The following is a 19028-nucleotide window of genomic DNA, read 5'->3' as shown; positions in this document are numbered from 1 at the left end:
AAGGAATGGGCGAAAGAGGAGATGATGACTTTTACAGGAGTTTTAAAAATCACATGGCACAGAACACACTTAGTCATTTTCTTTCTTTCAGATTTATTGTCATTACTGGTCTTATTTCACGGTTGTGGTTTTGATTACAGCCACACGGAATGTAAGTCCTATGACCATCACACAAAAGATCTAGCACACTCTCTCAGAATGCTTGCTCAGATTCCATACATTGTTCTGTGGTGGTTTGAATATGCTGTGTCCATTAGATAAGGCATTATTGGAGGAGGAAGTATGTTAGTGTGTAGGTGGGCTTTTAGGGCTTCCAGTGCTCAATCTCCATTCACCTAGCATAGAAGAGTCAGTCTTCTCCTGGCTGCCTTCAGATCAAGATGTATCAAGATGTAGAACTATTGGCTCCTTCAGCTATGCCCTCTCTAGCACTGTAGGCTCTGGTTGACTCCATTCAACTGCTACTGCTATTCTTTGTGGTCATTCCATTATACTGGCATCTCCAATCCACTGGGATCTTCTGCTGCAACTAGGCTTCACCAATAGCTTCTCATAGGCTCTTTTCATGGCTCCAAGCCACAACTTCTTTGCATGACCCCTTCATCAACTTTTATAGTGCTAGGCCTCAGCTGCTCTCCATGACCACTTTTTGCCTTCAAAGCCAGTGCCACCTGAGTGACTCTTACACATTACTAAGCCAAAATGCAGCACAAGGTACAACCTTGGCTATCTCTGGAACACAGCTTCTTTGTGCTCTCAGAAAATACTTCCCAGAAGATTTCACCTCAGTGAAGCTGGTTTCTTCTTAATTTCTTAGCTCTGGCTAACTAGTATCAACTGTCCCAGTAACCTCTTCTAGCATTGACTCTAAAGCCAAAGCCACGTGGCCAAAGCTGCCAAGTTTTGCTTCTTGCTAGAGCTGGAAATGCTTTCTTTGTTCTATTACATTATCATCAGCTTTCTGTTTTCTAATTACTTTGCTGTGTAAGCTTAGCTGTCTTGGAACATGCTCTGTAGATGACTTTAAACTCAGAGATCTGCTGAGTTCTGGGACTAAAGGCATGTACCACCACACCTGGAACTAAGCTTTTCTCCACTTGTAATTTGCTCTGTCCTAGGCTGGCCTTAAATTTAGAAATCTGCTTGTTTCTCTTTCCTGGAATTAAAGGCATGTATCACTATGTCTGGGCTTAAACTTCTCATGTCCACTATGCCTCAAGATCCAGATTAAAGTGTGTGTCATTCCTTGTGAAGATCCAGATCAAAAGGATGTATGTGTCTTACAGCCTCAAGATTATGATCACATATGTGCCCTCCATTTGATTGAACTACTAGATTGTAGTTCGCTTCAGATGAAAAGTCCAAATGAAAACAATAAGCAGGTAATAACACCTATGGGAAGTGGCATTACTAGGAGGTATGGCATTATTGGAGGAGGTATAGGTTTTGGGACTTTGTAAAGGAGTAGAATGCTTTAAGTGGGGCTTAATGAGCCACCCTAGTTCAAGTATGGATGATAGTGTTGCTGAGGGTATTTTGAACTGTGTGACCAGTTCAGAGGTTCAGTCTATTATCATCATGGAAGGAAGCATGGCACATCCAGGAAGACACATTGCTGGAGAAGGAGTAAGATTTCTTGACCAGAAGGCAGCCAGAAAAGACTGGCTCTTCTACAATGGGTGGACCTTGAGTACTAGGAGCCCTCAGAGCCCACCTACATAGTGACACACTTCTAAAATGCCACACCACCTCTCATAATGCCACATCTCCTAATAATTCCACTTTCCATAGACCAAGCACAGTCAAACACCACACATTCTAATACACACTGAATAAGAATGAAGCCAGTTAATCTTCCACTTGGCTAGTGAGCCTCTAAGGTAATCCAGAATAAAAACATCCCTTGCTAATAGGCCATTTCTCTTTTGGATAATCTAAAATTTTAATAGATGCAAACAAAAGATTATTATTACAATGAAGCTTGACAGTGGTACAAAGTTCCCCAAAGCTACGAGCTGGGAAGTGGACAACAAATGAACCTAAGTTGCAATAGAGGCTGAAGAAAGCAGGAAAAGGTGGAAAAGAGGTTCTCAGTCATTCTGGGCAAGAAGGATAGACATTCGCCTGCTGTACATATGTTAGTGGCTCAGTTAACTTCCTCATGGCCACTTGAATTCCCTGAGACTCAGCCCTCAGTTTGGGCAGAAATGAGATTAGCCTACCAGGCTATTCCTGGGATCTTACATATTCCTGTTCCTCATTGTCATGACCTTCTTTACAGCCAGATATGATGGCTGTAAATCTCTTTCTGGAGAGAGGAAAGACCTACTGAAAGAAGGAAAAAACCTGTAGGCCTTGCAGATGCATTTCCTGCTGGTTATTTTTATGGGCAATGTAAAGATTTTTTTCTGGATAAAATCTTAAGGCCTACAGTTCTGTAGCACTCTCATTATGAAAGAACATTGGTTCCCTTGGCCTTTGGAACACAAATGTACTGACAGAAACAAATTTACATTGGGTTGATGTCCTCACCTGGGGATTCTGGCATGAGGAAAACTGCAGTAGAGTTCATGAGGGCACTATTTGGCCACAAAGGCTGCTCAAAGTTTGGCAGAGGAGTCTTCTGACTGTGTTAGGATGCTATGGCCTGAATGTGTGTGTTCCTCCCACATTTTTAGTAAAACCTAATCCCCTAAGGATTGGTACAAATAAGGTGCCTCTGGAAAGTGGTTAGAGAAAAACACTAGTGTCCTTGTTAAAAAGAAAACCCAAAGAGGCAATGAGGACTCAGGAGACAATGCATGAGGGGGTAAATGAGTGAATGAGGGGGTGAGCCTCTGTTAAAACTAAATTTGATGCCTCGATCTTAGACTTCCAGGTCCCCAGAACCATGAGAAAATCACTTTGTTAATCACCAAGTCTATGGTATTTTTGCTTTAGCAGCCCAAATGGACCAAGGCTGGGGTGGGGTGAGGAGTTGCCAACTAGAGATGAAAAGGTGTCTTAATCTATTTTATTTCTTAAATTTGAATATATACAAGAAATCATATAGGGAAAATTGTAAAACTGCAGATTCCATTCAGGGATCTGTTGAAATCTGAGTTCTAAAATTCCCAGCTGCTATGTGGTGTTTCCTTCTGAAGGGGAGATTGTCTAGTGAACCACTGTCTGAATCTAGGAAGGCCATTTTCAGTGTTGCATCTTCTGACCAGAGTTCATCATAATGCATGTGTGTATTATGAACTCCTCTGAGAACTATGCTATGCTACTTGATAGGAGATGTAAAAGATTAAGCTATCAATTACATTAATATAAAGGAAAGTATTTGAAAACTTATCCCAATGTTCCAAGCCATTAAGAAACAGTTGATGGCAACTTGTTTTTATCTTCTTAGCAAATCTATAGCTTTTGAATTAAATGAAGAAGCAGATGGGGGGATTGAATAAGAAAGCTAGAAAATTATCAGGGAAAATTCTTGTTGGTTAAGTTAATTTATAATTGAAAACATAATACTTTACAAGGAGAAAGAGAGAACTACCCAGATCTATGTGTGGCATATAAGATTAGGAACTAGGTGTCTTACTCCTGTTCTCCTCAAATCACTGGGGAAGAGGGATATCCATTACAGATAACTAGGCTTATTAGTCATTTTACAACACTGAAAACGTTGGGCTGAAGTCAGCTGTTTATCGTGTGAGGAGTGGGTTCTGCAAAGAGAACAACTTTTTAGCCTTTATACTAGCTTTTGACCATAGAAATGTGTGTACAGATTGATTCTGTGTTCATTGGCAAGACCACCACTTTTGAGAAAAGTTATAGGCTGAGGACATCTAGAACTGTCATCTTCATCTCAAAGTAGACCAAACCTTTAAAAATGTTTTTTGTTTGCGTCCAGCCACCTGTTCACTCTTCCACATGACAGTAGCTTCTGCAATGCGGTAGAACTCAGGAAGCTTGCCCACCTACAAGTATTGCCTAGAATTACCACAGACTGTAGAATAGTGGTTGTCAACATTCCCTAATTCTGTGACCCTTTAATACAGTTCCTCATGTTGTGGCAACCTCCAACTACTAAATTAAATTTATTGTTTTTTTTTCTAATTTTGCTACTGCTAATGAATTGATTGTAAGTATTTTTGGAGATAGAGGTTTGCCAAAGGGGTTGCAATCCATATGTTGAGAACCACTGATATAGAGTGTCACCTAATCATGTTAAGGTCAGCCTTGAGCGGGGTGCTGGTGAACTGATTTTAAGGTGGTATCTGACATTGCTGTTCAAGTAGTATTTATTGACTGCCACTGATCAAAGTCACTATGAAGATAAGAAACTTTCTTCTTATCATCCTTACCACCCTTGGACTTCTCATCAGGATACTAAATCCTTTTGGTTTTTCCTGGAAATTTCCTTATTTTAACACTGAAGTATACTATGTCTTGGGAAATATCTTAGTTTCCAGCAAACCAGGAGAGTTCTGTCTTTGATTAGTGAGATCTGGGTGTTTAGAAATTGTGTGGATATGCAAACATCAGAAAAGTCTAAATAAACCTAAAGTAGGACTTCCTTATCTAGTGTTGATTGGGACCTTAAAGGAGAGGAGGTTTGCAGAAGTGTAGCTAATCTCACTGATACAGCCCGATATTAAGACAAATGAGGGAACCCTTCCCCCAAGTCACTTGACATATAGCTGGGAGGTTTAACATTAGTGAGTTCATCATCTCCCTTCTAAGACCACTGACATCTAAAAGATACTTCAAAGGGAGGAATGTTTGGTCACAATTCTGTGTCTAACATGAGCTTGTCTAAGAACACAGATGTATTTCTTAAGATGATACTGATTGGGACATTTACCAAGGGGACCAAAGAATAAAAGAAGCTACTGTTTCTGTTGCCCCCACTGACTCATCAGGGCACAACACTCAGGGTTGACTCAAAAACAAACAGAGCCAAGAAGTCAAGGTCTAAATCCTAAACTCATACTTAAACCTGACATCCAAACAAAATGGAGAAGACCTTGCTGCACCATAGGCTAGCACTGACTTTAAACCCCTAGGCTAACAGGCACTAAAAACCCCAACAATGCTGACCTACAATGAAAGTACAAAAAAACTTCTTTCCTTCAGTCTGACTGTGGTGTCCATCTTAACCAAGCAGAATTAATTCACAGCCCAGGCGCTCCACAAGCTGATGTTTATTTATAATATTCAATATTCCCATAAGCACACATGTTCCAAATGGAAGGGTGCATTTTGATAATGCCTGTTTCTTCATTAAGATTTCATCATCCACCTACATTAAGAAGCCTGGCCCTACACTTTGTTACTTCTGCTTTCACCTTGTGTATTCCTGCTTTATTTGCTTAATCTCAAGTTCCTGGCTTCCCAGGCACTCAAATTTGAAACAAGCGAAGTTCATGCATTAGTGTATCCTGAGCATGCATGATTTATGAATGGTAAGGTACTTGGCACAATTTAATGGTATAACAGAGACTTTGTTTTAAACATTAAAATGAAAGTTAAGAGTAGCAACAATGGGTGGGATATCAGAACACAGAGTGCACAGAGGGACAAGGGTCACTAATTCTTGATTTTCCTTTAGTGTGTACATTGATATTTTAACTAATTTGATAAGTCAAATAATCACCGACCACTTAACCAATTTAAAAGTAATTTGAATTGTTATTCTGAGGACTTACCCAGTCAAACCTTCACTCTGTAAAACAAAATAACTGCTTACATTTACATAAATAAAAAAGTCAAACTGCTTTCACAGAGTAGATAGTTGGGGTTTTATTTTTGTTGTTGATTCAGTTTGGTAGTAGACATTATATTCTTATTTAGAACGTTTTTCACTGTAATTACTTTTTTCTTTGATGAATAGTTTGGAAATCAACCAATGTTATCAAACTTTTAGAAAAGTTAAACTTTTCAAAATAGAGATAACAGCTTCTCCCAATAAAATTATAGTCTGCTCTCTACCAAAAGGCTCAAATAATATACTTTGTTTAACACTTATATTTAAAGCCTATTTAGTGGCAAAATAATCATTAAATTAATCATCAAATCACACTTTGTATTTGTAGCATCCAAAGCACTCACACAGATGTATAAATAACATCAACCTTTCCTTGCTTGTGGGCAAATTGAAGACCTTGTCATATTATAACTATGTCTGCAAATAAAGGCAGTGATCTCACATTTAAATGATGGTGTGTCCACAATGGTTGTGCTTCTATAAGTGCTGCCAGAGGGCCTGAAAGGCTTTGGTGTTCATGAGAGGAATTGCAGGTTGATAAAACCATGGATTGAGCAAGCTCATAAACAACCGGAAATGCAACTTTCTACAGAAGCCTTTCGTGTCCTTCATGGTAAAAGCAACCCTAAATCACATTCCCCACTCAGTGTGCACTTTTTGTCCATTTCAAAAAACTCAGCCCACGAGTAGAACATCACCCAGCATCTGGGCATGATGGTTACCTTGTAAATTTTGCAATGGCAGAGTCATAATGCCTCCAGCTGCAGCTGCCGCTACCAGCCCTTGGATGTTTGTGAGATTCGCGGTGGGCAGTGTGAGGACCAGGCCTTGCTGACCACCTAGTTGTCCCGCCATGTTGAAGGGGATGAGGATAGGCTGATTGAGGGCTGGGGGGCCTCCCGGCATCACCCCGGCCACAGCAGAGGCTAACTGCTGTGCCGTTAGAAGAGGCTGCAAAACAAGAGAAACCTGACTCAGTTTCTATCAGAAAGACATGGCCTTTCAGAGCGCAATCCCTCCATTATATCAGGTCAGACAGAAGGTTTCTGAAGAGGTGGCAAAGAAGGGTACTCCATCTGAGGAGAAAGGAAGAGTATAAGGAAGAAATTACATTTTGACATTATGTTTCACTTATTTCTTTGAAAAATTTCAATTTCTTTTAAAATCTCTGTGGATCTTAAATATCTTTTGAAGAAATACTGTACCTTTACACATTGCAAATTGAATTGAAGTTTCATTGGATCCTGATTTTCATATATTTAAAGCGTTCAGTTTATTTATTATGCATTGTCCCAGAAAGAAGTCACTGATGTTGGTAGGGTTTTTATTATATTTTTGGTTCAAAAAAAGGTAATACACACTCCATTTTTAAGTATTACATTAACAAAAACAGTGTAAAAATTTTTCTTGATGCCTTTATTTATGCCTGTGGTTGGAGGGCATGAATGTTAGCATAATCTTTTTGGAAAGCAATTTGGAAATACATACATATCAATAGTGGTAAATAATGCATCCCAGTTTGACTCAGAATATACTGCTAGGATATAACGTCACGATAAAATTCAAAGGGAAAAGAGATAAATGCAGGAAATTTTGCAGTATGCCTTAAATCACATAAATGTTGAAGCAATTCATGTTATAGTATCATCTGATGACATATAGAAAGTTATCAATATGGATCATTTAGGTACCTATTTAGGAATGTTTAAAAAAAAGTGTTTCCCGGGGCGGGGGTGGGTGGCGGTGTTAGAGAGATGGCTTAGTGGTTAAGAGCACTCACTGCTTTTCCAAAGGTCCTGAGTTCAATTCCCAGATTCCCAGCACCTTACAAGTATCTGATGCTATCTGTTGGTGTTCAGATGTACACACACACACACACACACACACACACACACACACACACTCCTGATATGAAAATAAGGAAGATAGTAAATAAGTGGTTGCTATTAAAGTGGCATATATATATGTATATATATGCTCTACAAACATATATGTATAATATCAACTTCTAAAATGTAACAGAATTAAAATACTTATACTTTAAGATCAAATACTAAAAAGTTCCTTTCTGTTAATTCTTTCATACTCTTCCCCTATTAAGATGTTACTATAGAAACCCATGTGTATGTCCACTCTTGGTTGAATGGTCATGGTTTGGTATGAAAGGCAGCAGTAGAACACAGTGCTTGTTTGATTGCTGGGCTAGGATCATCATTGCAGGAACATACTAAGATTTTGGTCCTGGATGGCTATAGGACAGCAAAGGTCATGTGACCTTATAGGCCTTAAGGCAGTTCATTCTCTACATTCTTGCAGAAGCTGAGGAGTAAAATATAATCCCACATCTTATCTCTATAGGATTCAAAATGAAACTTTATGTAGAATTGACTTTCCTTTTGCTGGAACATATGAAAGGTATTTAAATATGGGCAGGAAACAATGCCAGATTGTAATCACCGGGCTCTATTGTGATGCTATTATTATCCTACCAATGGGACTAAGAGAGTTTTATAGATATGGATAGTGCCTGCAGAGGTCAAGTTTAAGACCAGATAGTCTGTTTCAGAGTCATCATCTTTACCCTCCTTCTCCAATGCAAGGAGCAGATTCCTAGACATGGGGCTTCTGAATTTAAGGAATGATGCTAATGGTGGGTACATCCTCTGGCTGCCCTTCTAGAGGACCCTCCAGATCCTTGCAAAGGAAGTTCTGGGCTCTCAATGGATTTGTTTACTTTAATAAATCCACACCAATAACTTTGCCTCTCCCTTTATAAAACACAGTTACTCTAAAGAACAAATCATGAGACTTGGGGAAGAATAATGAAATTATAGCCTGACCCCAAGGTTCCTAGTAAGGTAACCAGCCAATCGATATGATGCTTCAAGGGAAGATATGTAGTAACTCTCAGATTGTACATAGATTTGGAGGCTTGACATGCAAAATTTTAAGATTGGATTTTGGGCTTCAGATAGGGTATGGCTGCTCCTGGTTGTCACAAAGTCATGCTTCTTCACTGCCTGAGTGTGTCATTCTAATTAGAATTAGAATACTGAAACATGTTAGGACTCCTGTGCTACCAGGCACATCTGTGCACACACATAGACAGAAGCACAAACACATGAACATGTGAGGGAAGAAAAATGATGTTATGAGAGTCTGACACAAAGAAACCAATGGCTCATGTTGTATAGGCTCTCTCTAGGTCTGTCGTCCAGTAGGCATTATCCATTCTTTATGTCTATCAATATGAAGTTGTCTGATCTCTGAGGTGGATGATGGGATCTGAGGCCACTGATAGATTTCATCGTGACTAGAGTAAGAGTGTCAACTCTGATTGAAGCTTTACACTTGGGCAGGTGCTCCTTGTATTGAAAGTGGTTAATTCCAGGAACAGCAATGGGAGCAACGAGGAGGGAAATGTCCATATATTTCTCTCCATAAAAGCAAGATGAAGTTTGAAAGTTTCACAGTAGATGGCAGAGGTTAAAGAAAGCCCAGCCTTTTATAATTGTGTTCTACATCTCCATATATCCCACACCAGGCTGCAAAAAACAAATATTGGACTTTAAAAAATAATGAATGTATTTCTTTATTAATGCAAGAGCTATGTGTGATGTACAGTATTGTCAAACCCAATAAGCTGAACTAGCATTAAAATTGCATTAACTTTTTTATATTAAATCACATCTTGTATTTCAAAAATGGCTATAGTAAGGTTGAAATAACTTAATTTTCTTCACACTCCAGTCATTAAAGTTTTACTTTCCAGAAAACTGCATGGTAACCCACAGCCTAGATGTAGAAGGTTTTAATGGAAGAAAAAATTTCCACATGATTAAAAACCAACCTTTCCTTTAAGAAGAGACTTTTGCAAACACATATTTTCTTCAGAGCACTTAATAAATAATGTAGTCATATAGCTCCCTGAACAAAAATTTATCACCATCTTTGCCCTGTTGGAGTTAATTGGATTTAACTCATTATTATTTATTTGGTTATTTATATGGTAAAACCATCTTAAATGCAACCTAATGCAAACCAACTGAGAGATACTGACCTGTGGTCCAACTGGAAAGGAGGGATGGGTCTGACTGGCCTGGTGCTGGTCAGGAGTTCCTGGTTCTGGTAGGACTGTGTTTCCTCTGGCCCCTAGAATTCAAATGGGAACAGTTCTCTTAGTATCTAGTCCAGCCTGGGAACAACATATTTCTGTGATATCTTAAGTCAGACACGAAGAAATAGATGCTCGTGAAAGAGTAGTACTTCAATAGTTTTCAAATCGCTTGACAATGGCAAAAAAAATGATGCTATGGTACCCTCAGGATGACCAAAGTCAACAGGAGGTAGAAATAACAGACAGTAGAAAAATACTGACATATAGATACATGTATATACCAAAGATATATATATATATGTATATATATATCCAAATATATACCAAAATACTTAACATTAGACATCAGTTTGGGTGGCACACTGCAGTTTAATGTGTGTATGTGCATATGCATTTATGCATGTGTGTGAAACTGTCTGTTATGCGGAGGTGAGTAATATTGTCCAAAGCCTTATGACAATCTCTGGCATGACCATTTCATTCAGATTGTTCCTTGATAGGAATTCCTCTCTTTACTCTGTACCCTTGAGCTATCTCTTCATGTTGGCTTTGGGTAGACTCATAAGAATACCTTCCCTAAAAACGCATTCCTTTTCAGTGTCCTCTCACCCATCACAATATTCTAGAAGAAATACAGGTTCCCTTAGGCAAATGTTCTGGGCACAGAGAAAAAGGAGATGTTTCACCATCAATTCACAGAGACCCAGCTCTGTAGGCACTAAGCACACCATATTCCCGAGCTGAGATCCTGTTGGATTTCTAGCACCCTCACAGCCTTTGGGTATTGTCCGCATGCTTGTGTGCTTTGTTTCAGGACAAACCACAGTGGTTAAGATAATGGTTGCAGCAATAAATACTTAAAAAAAAAAACCACACTGCAAGCCATTTCTGAAGTGGCCCTATTGAGAGCTTCTCTGTTTTCCTGGAGTATTCTAATGGAGTGGTTGAAGTCCAGTTCCTAGCAAACCTGAACAAGATCCACTTTACTGGTGTTTGCCCTATGAATAGCAAGTGGAAGAGATTTCAACCTCTGTTTACTAGCATGCTGTGGCCAACCAATGAAAAAAGATATGATGCTGCCATGCTTATAAATTTTAAAGAAGGTATTATTGGCTCATTTAAAACAAATTCTTCTATATAGTCTCCAAAGGGACAGACTTATAAATAATGGAAATGTGGAAAAAATACTTCAGCACATTAAGCTACAAATAAAATTGACTGCTACATATTATTCAATTGACTTCTATCTCCACAGTGATGTGTCAATCATAACAGCATTTTATAATACGATTAAGCAATAAATGTGCAAAGCCATTATACAGAAATTTGAAAATCTGATTAATTTGTAATTTTTTTTTGTGCAGAAAGTCAGGAAAGGACATTGCTTGGGGAGTACTTACAATCATTCTATCGAAATTTCTAAATTGATTTGGAGCAAACTAATAAAAAACATAGACTTGCTGACATTTTATAAACTGAATTCTGTCAAGATATGTTTGGCACTATAATGATCACTGTCATTTAATAACAACCTATTAGAAGATACCAACAATCCTCATATATGCAAAAGAGCTTTCTTCTAAATTTTTTATATGTGGTTTATTAATTATGTTTGAAAGCCAGGACATGTTAAGCTAGACAGTGGTTTGTGTAATATAAATCTCCATTCAACCCCCAAATAGTGCTTTGGGTCAAATATTATGATTAGGCTAATTTGCAAATGGCTAAATGTTTACTGCTTAGAAAAACATGGCTGCTTCCTCATGTTCATCAGGCCTAGGCTTTTATACTAAATTCTGAAACGAAAGTTTTACAACATGCAGAGAAGTAGAAGTCTTTTAAAACAATTAAATATACACCTTGCTATTAAAATTTTTTATAGCAAGACAGGAACCTTTGTATCATATTTTCTTCATGTGTTCAGAACTGATTTCTTCCTCTGTTCTCAACACATCCCACTGCAGTGTTGAAGGCTGGTCCCATCTAGGCACTATGCTAACACAAGTGTATGTTTGTTCTCTATACCGCTATACAGATTACATTTACTTATATTTATTTTTCGGTACTTTGAAACCCTAATTGGTACCTAACAGCTTGTTTTGGGAATGTCTATTCTCAAAAACTGTTAAACACAGTATGGGGCAATTCCACACAATTTCATGTGTAAAATGACGTCTTTCACAGGTTCTAGAGAAGATTATATATGCTTTTCTGCCTGGACCAAGAAGTGTTTCTTCTTAATGTGCATCCCCATTTTCCCCAAACACATACATCACTCTTAACCTTGTGGGGTGATAAATTAATGTGTGGAAGGCAGTTTGTATACAGAGGCCTTCCTGTAGAGCCAGAGAGGAATCCTGCAATCAGAATGGGTAAAAAGCATTGGCTAAAGTTTTAGTGATTTGAAGCAACACTTACTGTATGATAGCAGGGAATTTGGGGTTAGGTATTTTCGTGGCACATCAAGGAAACATAAACATGGATTGAGCAGGTGTTCTGTTGAGGTTTGGTTTGTTGCCACATATTGCAATGCTAAGGGTGGGTTGGGGTGGGATGGGACCCAGACCTGGTTGTCCCTGATGAGAGAGTCCACAGGTAGACTCAAATGAGGCTATGTGACCTTGCCCCAAGTTATCTCTGATTGGTCAATAAACATGCCCATGAATAAGTACAGCCTATAGCTGGGTGGAATTGAAATAGTCAAGGTTTGGTGTTCCCAGTCTTGGGGTGAGAGGAGACCACAAGGAGAAAGAGAAGAAGGTAGACAGAGGAGAAAATCACCATGGGTTAGGAGTCAAGGAAGCATGGCCCTAATGACTGGCTATTTGGAGTTAAGAGCAGCCCAGATGAACATAGTTAGTAATAACTCAGGGTTATCGATAGGAAAATAGATTTTAATAGCATAGAGGATAGATATCTGCCCAGCTATAGTAGTGACTGGGGCTTATTGTAAATAATAAAAGTTCTGTGTCTTTTATCTGGGAACTGAATAATCAAACTTGGGGTGAAGACCTGAATTGAGATTCAATATTTTCAACAATGTGGATCTTGACCAGGAAGCCTAGGAAACATGGTACACCACTGGAGATCAGAGGTCCCAAGGCAGCCCTCAGTAGTGAATGGCTCATGCTTTAAAACTCTTTTTATTTTAATTTAGCAAGTAGTGAATGTTAAAAACAATGTTTTTTCCTAAAACCACAATATGCTTTGATTATATTCATCCCACTTCATTTCTCTCCTACTCCATTCTCTACTCCATCCTCTTTGCTAGTTGTCCTCTTTGGCTGTGAGGACAACTAGCATTCCATTCACACTTGGTGACTATTCAGTCAATCAGAATAGAGATTCAGCTTAAGATACATGTTAAATTCACAGGACAAAGGGCCTCTCCTCCTATTGATGCCCGACAAAGCCATCCTCTGCTACATATGTGGCTGGAGCCATGGGGTGCTCCATGTATACTCTTTGGTTGGTGGTTTAGTCCCTGGGAACACTGGGGGGTCTGGTTGGATGATACACCTTCACAGAAGTAGGGGGAAGGGGATGCGATAGGGGGTTTCTGGAGGGGAAAGTGCAAAAGGGCATAACATTTAATATGTAAATAAAGAAAATATCTAATAAAAGAAAAGAACAAAAAGATACATGTTGCCATCCACTTGATGACTTACTACTGTTTAGCATAAAACTTGGAACTATCTTTCAGTTATTAGCTGACTGACAAGTTCTGTCTCAATCCCCAATGACATCTATGCATGGATCTAGAATGTCCCTACAGCCTATGTTAAAAGTCTTGTTGTCAGCCTGTGACACAATGAGGAAGTGGTTGAACATTTATGAAGGGTGGGCAAGCAGAAGGAAGCCGAACCATTTCAGGAATGCCCTTGCAAAGGATGATGGGATGCTGGTAACTTCCTTATGCTCTCTTTGTTTTCTGGCCACCATAATTTTGGTATTCGTGGGGGTCTTGTCTATGATAGGCTGCCTTGCTGAGGTCCCCAAACAAAGGAGCAAACTGGTCATTGGCTGAAACCTCCAAAACAATAAGCCAAAATGAATCTTCCCTATTGGGCACTTCGCCACAGTAACAAAAGCCTGCCTGGACCAGATAGAGGAAGCAGTTTGGTATAAAGATTAAAGGCAAGGTTTCTTACAGTTTAAACATAGCCAGGTTGAACTTTTGAGCTTTTTCCTCATTGTTTGGAATTGTTTTCCAGTTACTTATTCATCAGCTTTCTCTTAGGAAAGTCAGGGGTGGTGACAGAACTTCCTTCACAGATTGGCTGCTGCGAGTGCCATATAGACAACAAACATGTAAATTCCCTGAAATCCTGCAAACTTGCTATGTAAATGCTAAACTGCCGCCTGTAATACCTTAACAAAGTTTATGTTTAAGGTATTTCATATTAGTTAATTTGTTTAGAATGTTCAACCACCAAAGCCAACTAATACATATTCCAATCTCTATGTGTACAGACCTTGGAAATATCTTATACACAAGCTAATGGTATCTGTAAACTATAAAATTCATGTTTGGAATGGAACTCAGTAGTTGGGTCTCTCAGAGCTCACAAAATGTGATGTTTACACAGAGTCTTCCCTCAGTATTGAGAGAGTTGTTTCACAGACCCTCTAGATACCCAAACCAGAGGATATTCAAATCTCCTATCTAAATCTGCATAATGTTTACATATAACCTCTACACATTCTCTCATTCACTTAAATCACCCCAGATTACTCATAATGTTGATGCAATGAGCATGCTGTGTAAATTTTATGCTATATTGTTTAAGGAGTTATGACAAGAAAAAAGTCTATATATGCTTAAGTGTTTCCCAAATAGTTTCAATCTACAGTTGGCATTTTTCAAATCTGTAGATGAGATGCTGATGATACGGGGATCTCGCTATTGGCTGTTAGTCCAGAGTAATACACAGACAGTGTGATACCAAGAGTCTAGCAGGTAGCTTCTAAGTTTTCCCACAGATTATAGCTCACACAAGTGTCCCCCACCCCAAGTCTGTAAATCATTATTGGAGCTTCTTAAAGCATTTCATAGTCCAGAGAAAGCTAGGGACAGAGAGCGGAAGAGGGTATTTGTATGGCATTTCTTAAACTCCATAAGGGTTAAAGATGGTGTGAATAATGGTAGCTTCACTGATATCCAGGAGAGTTTATGTTTCCTTTCCTCTGGGGACAATACATGACTTGTAATACCAAATACCACCTGTGTGACTTATGCCACTGGTATCACCACACGCACTTGCATAATCACAGAACGCTGGCCTCAAGTGCAGGCATTGGGCCATCACCAGCGTGATCCCCCTCCTGCCTTCCTAGTTTCCTCACTCTGGATGTTCTCTTATCATAATCAGATTGAGATTTCCATCTTGGAAAGAGAAAAAAAATCAATTGCAGATACACATTCTGTAATTGCAAACTATTTGCAGATCACCCATGAAGTGTAAACCAAGTGTTAAAGTGTCATAGTATGGGATTTTAAATTAAGGACCTTTGTCAGGGGCCCCTCGTTCTTTTTATCTCCATCTTTATTAAATTGGTTATTTCTTATTTACGTTTCAATTGTTATTACCTTTCCCTGTTTCCAGAACAACATCCCTCAACCCCTCCCACTCTCCTTCTATATTCTCCATCCTACCCCCATTACTGCCCTCCCCCCAAGAATCCTGTTCAGGACCAAGGACTTCCCCTTCATTCTTAACTCCACATTTCCTACTGAACCTCAAATCTGAGGCCCACAGTGCTGCCTGTCTCTGTTTGCATGATAAAGAAGGAGGCAGAAGAGAAGGAGGAGGAGGGGGGAGAAGGAGGAAGAGGAAGAGGAGGAGAAGGAGGAGGAGGAAGAGGAGGAAGAGGAGGAAGAAGAGGAAGGGGGCTTTTGGTTGACACAATCCAGCCAGTCTTAGCATCTCCTAGTTACACAGCAGATGTGCACTCTAGTATAAATTTGAATTTGCCTCCCTTTGTAGACTAGTCTGTTCCCCACAAGTTAAGATTTAAATATAACTGCTTTCATTCCCCAAGGGGTACCTCATTTTCAGAGTCTCAGTACACCATTTTGTAAAGAGGACACTGTGATGGGTGCAGGCTGAGGAGAGGACTGTAAATCGGATTGCTCATCCCAATGTGTTTCCCCCTGTCTGCTATCTTTCCAACAGACAGCACAGAAAGTTCCCTTGTTAATAACCAATTCAGTTTTAGTGAATCTGGTTCTTTAGAAGTCTGAATGTGGGGTTTTTCTCCTTCCTGCATTAATATAAACATAGTCCCATGAAGGTCACTGGGACTTGCCAGCTCCTTCCTGTGTTTCATACAGTCCTTACCTATAGTCTTCAGTTTTCACCAGTGGCGGAAGGATGCGCAACTTATTTCATAGAAGTTGGGCGGTTGAGTGCATTGCCACTTCATGTTGAGCAGATGAACCCCAGCTAAGCAGGGCAGAAGGCCCCTCTAAATTAAACTTCCCCTTTTTCAATTTCTTTAAGATTACTTGGTGCCAGAGAGGGAGTGGAAGTGTTGGAAGTGTCCTTTAAAAAAAAAACAAACCCTCTGTGAAGCCACCTGCACTGTTGGCCACCTTTTATTGTTGGTCTGGACCTCCTTATGACACTGCACACACATGTGCTTATGCTCAGAGCTCTACAGTCTTCTGGTGGAATTTGAGACTCTAAAGTAATCAGGCTAACTCTATAAAGAATACCTTAAATCCCACATTCATTAATCCACATGGATTTGTGTGCTTTTGCAAATTGTGTTGTCAGGTACCTATAATGTCACCTACTGGCACTCAGAGACTAGAGAATATCTGATGATGTTAATGTGGAAAATGTATTTCCTTTTATTGGCAGTGAGTCACACAGCCTCTGGAGAGAGAGTCTGAGCTTTCCGTAAGTGAAGGGTCTAGGTTCACAGTGGTACTGAGTAATGACCTTTATTTTCAGGCTGTATGTTCACATGAAAGTCAAAGGGAGTCTTGGGATATTGAGATAAAGCACAAAATACTCCCTACAGATCCATTATTTGGTCTTGGTTAGCAGATGATGATTTTGTAATATTGACCAAAATCATTCACTGATCCATTCATTTTTATATGTAGTTTTAGTTTATGTACTCTACAGAGATTTTAAAAATTTCCCCTCAGAATTCATCAAATCTCCCTTAAGTCTTTCTCCAACATTTTTTAATCATTTGTTTTTATATCCATCTAATAAAAGTAGAAACCAGTTCCTTTCATAGCCAGACCAATTGAGGTTTCAGTGTCAGTAAATGCCTGTTGAAGAAACGTGCAAAGAGAACTGTCCAGCATTAACATAATTTCATAACATGCTTCTAACTGATAAAGAGCTGTGAGGTAGGCAAGGCCCCTTGAGTGCTGCTGTCTCCTCCCAGGTAATGACTGTCATCTCTTGATATCGCTCAGGTCAACTCTGGGCTGTTGCGTAGATGCGTGATACATGTATGCGAATGTCTGTATACACTTTGGTATTTCAAACTCTGGAGTGAGCTGTTATTCTTAAAAGGATGGAACGGTTTAATCACAGATTCCTAAGCCACTTGAAAATGGTATAATTTCTAAAAGGTCTTTTACATCCAGAAAGCCTTGTTCCTACAACACCTCTCTCCAATGAATTGTTCAGGGCCACCCTCAGGTACTGCAGGGAGTGGTTCCTCTTGCCTGGTGGAACTCTGGTGGTATATGGATGAGGTAGATCTTATGCATCCAGTGGCTTTATGTTCATCTGTGGAGATTTGTATCATGATTCATCAATGCCCAGCTCTATGCAAGTGTCAGCTTCACATGGTGTGTTACTGAGTGGAAATAAATACTCTAGCCTGGGGCTGGGAAATCAGTTTCCTTTTCCTCTGACCCACCACTGCAACCTACCACAAGATAGATTCAAAGTTTGCAACCTCTCATGGCATGCACTGGCTTTCTGGATCAATGGTAGGTAGATTAACAGGATGAGAAATGTTTAACTTTGCCATTTGAGCCCATGTCCTTTAAGAAGAGCAGAAGGAAGAAAGAAAATGCCACCATGGCGGGGACAGAGAAGAGGTCTGGAGGGCACGACTTTCCTCTCTCTCCACATCTGCTCTGATGTATAAGTGGAGTTTACTAATAAAACACAAATCCAGGAGCCTAAGAAGATCCCACCCAGCTGTCCTCAAAGCCTCCAACCCCTCAGTTGCTAGGCCATTTGGAGGTCCTTGTTTTTCATCAAGTCGTCCTCATAAAGCATCTTCAGTTTTCAAAAGTTGCACGCAAACTTATCCTTGCTTCAGGGAACCCCCTTTTTAACCTGTGTTCTAGTCTATTAAATAAATTCTGAAATGGAGAGGCTGTGGACAGAGGGGAGCAGGAGAGAGGGGTATTCTTTCTTGGCTATAGTACTGTGGTGTTCAAGTGGGAGGGTTAGACGCGGTTCATCTTCCTGTCTCTTTCAGGGACATACTGCTTTGAACTAACAGTATACCCTTTTTGTCTTACAGAGCTACCCCAATGAAGTTCTCACGATGAGATTTTAATCAGGGTTCAGGTTGTCGAATGTTAACCTAGTCTCACATGGATACCTGGAAACTGAAGGCAGGAAAACACATGCGGCCCACTAGGGTTAGCTGTATGATGATGACGAGTCTAATCTCCTGCTGCAGCCTGAGGTTACTATGGATACTCTGGTGCTCTGGTCATTCCTGTCTTCTCAGAGTCTCAGACACTGCCTAAGGTCTGATATGTGCATAGCCCTTCAGTGGCAAGGAAGAATTGATAAGACATGCAGAATACAAGTTAGACATGAGCCATGACGGAATGCCTCATCCCTTCATTTGGAAATGCTGGGTGTGGTTACTTCTGATAAGGATGTGGTAGAAGAGCTCAGAGACCTCTAACAAAGAGCGTGCAGTTCTCAATCCAGTGTCTGCATCTGTGACCTCCATGGGCAGGTAGCCCAGCAGTCACAGACCAGTCACTTTCCTCAATTTGAAATTTCACAGGACAGTCAAATGAAAGAACATCAATAATGATTCTGTGTCCTATTTTTTTCTTGTATTTGGTTACATATCCAAGCATCCACTCATCTTTAACCTAAAGGGTAGCTGCACTTTCAGGGACTTTGTGGTTAAGGCCTGACTCCATGGCCAGCA

The 19028-nt window shown here is 39.8% G+C and overlaps 1 protein-coding gene across 2 annotated transcripts in view; it reads right to left on the bottom strand.

Annotated features, from left to right (window-relative positions):
* The window catches only part of Pou6f2 (POU class 6 homeobox 2), a 450333-nt gene that overhangs the window by 313769 nt on the left and 117536 nt on the right, over positions 1-19028 (bottom strand). For both annotated transcript variants that reach the window (XR_015640979.1, NM_001101002.2), the window contains 2 exon segments: positions 9813-9904; positions 6475-6703 (listed from right to left, as the gene is read on the bottom strand). Coding sequence is in view for 1 of the 2 variants with exons in the window: in NM_001101002.2 (NP_001094472.2) it covers positions 6475-6703; positions 9813-9904 (321 nt within the window). In the remaining variant the exon portion in view is untranslated.

The sequence above is a fragment of the Rattus norvegicus genome, chromosome 17, assembly GCF_021556685.1.
Source record: "Rattus norvegicus strain SHRSP/BbbUtx chromosome 17, alternate assembly SHRSP_T2T, whole genome shotgun sequence".
In the NCBI taxonomy this organism is placed as follows: domain Eukaryota; kingdom Metazoa; phylum Chordata; class Mammalia; order Rodentia; family Muridae; genus Rattus; species Rattus norvegicus.
Note: the sequence above shows the minus strand (reverse complement) of the source record. Positions and strands in the feature narration are given on the sequence as shown.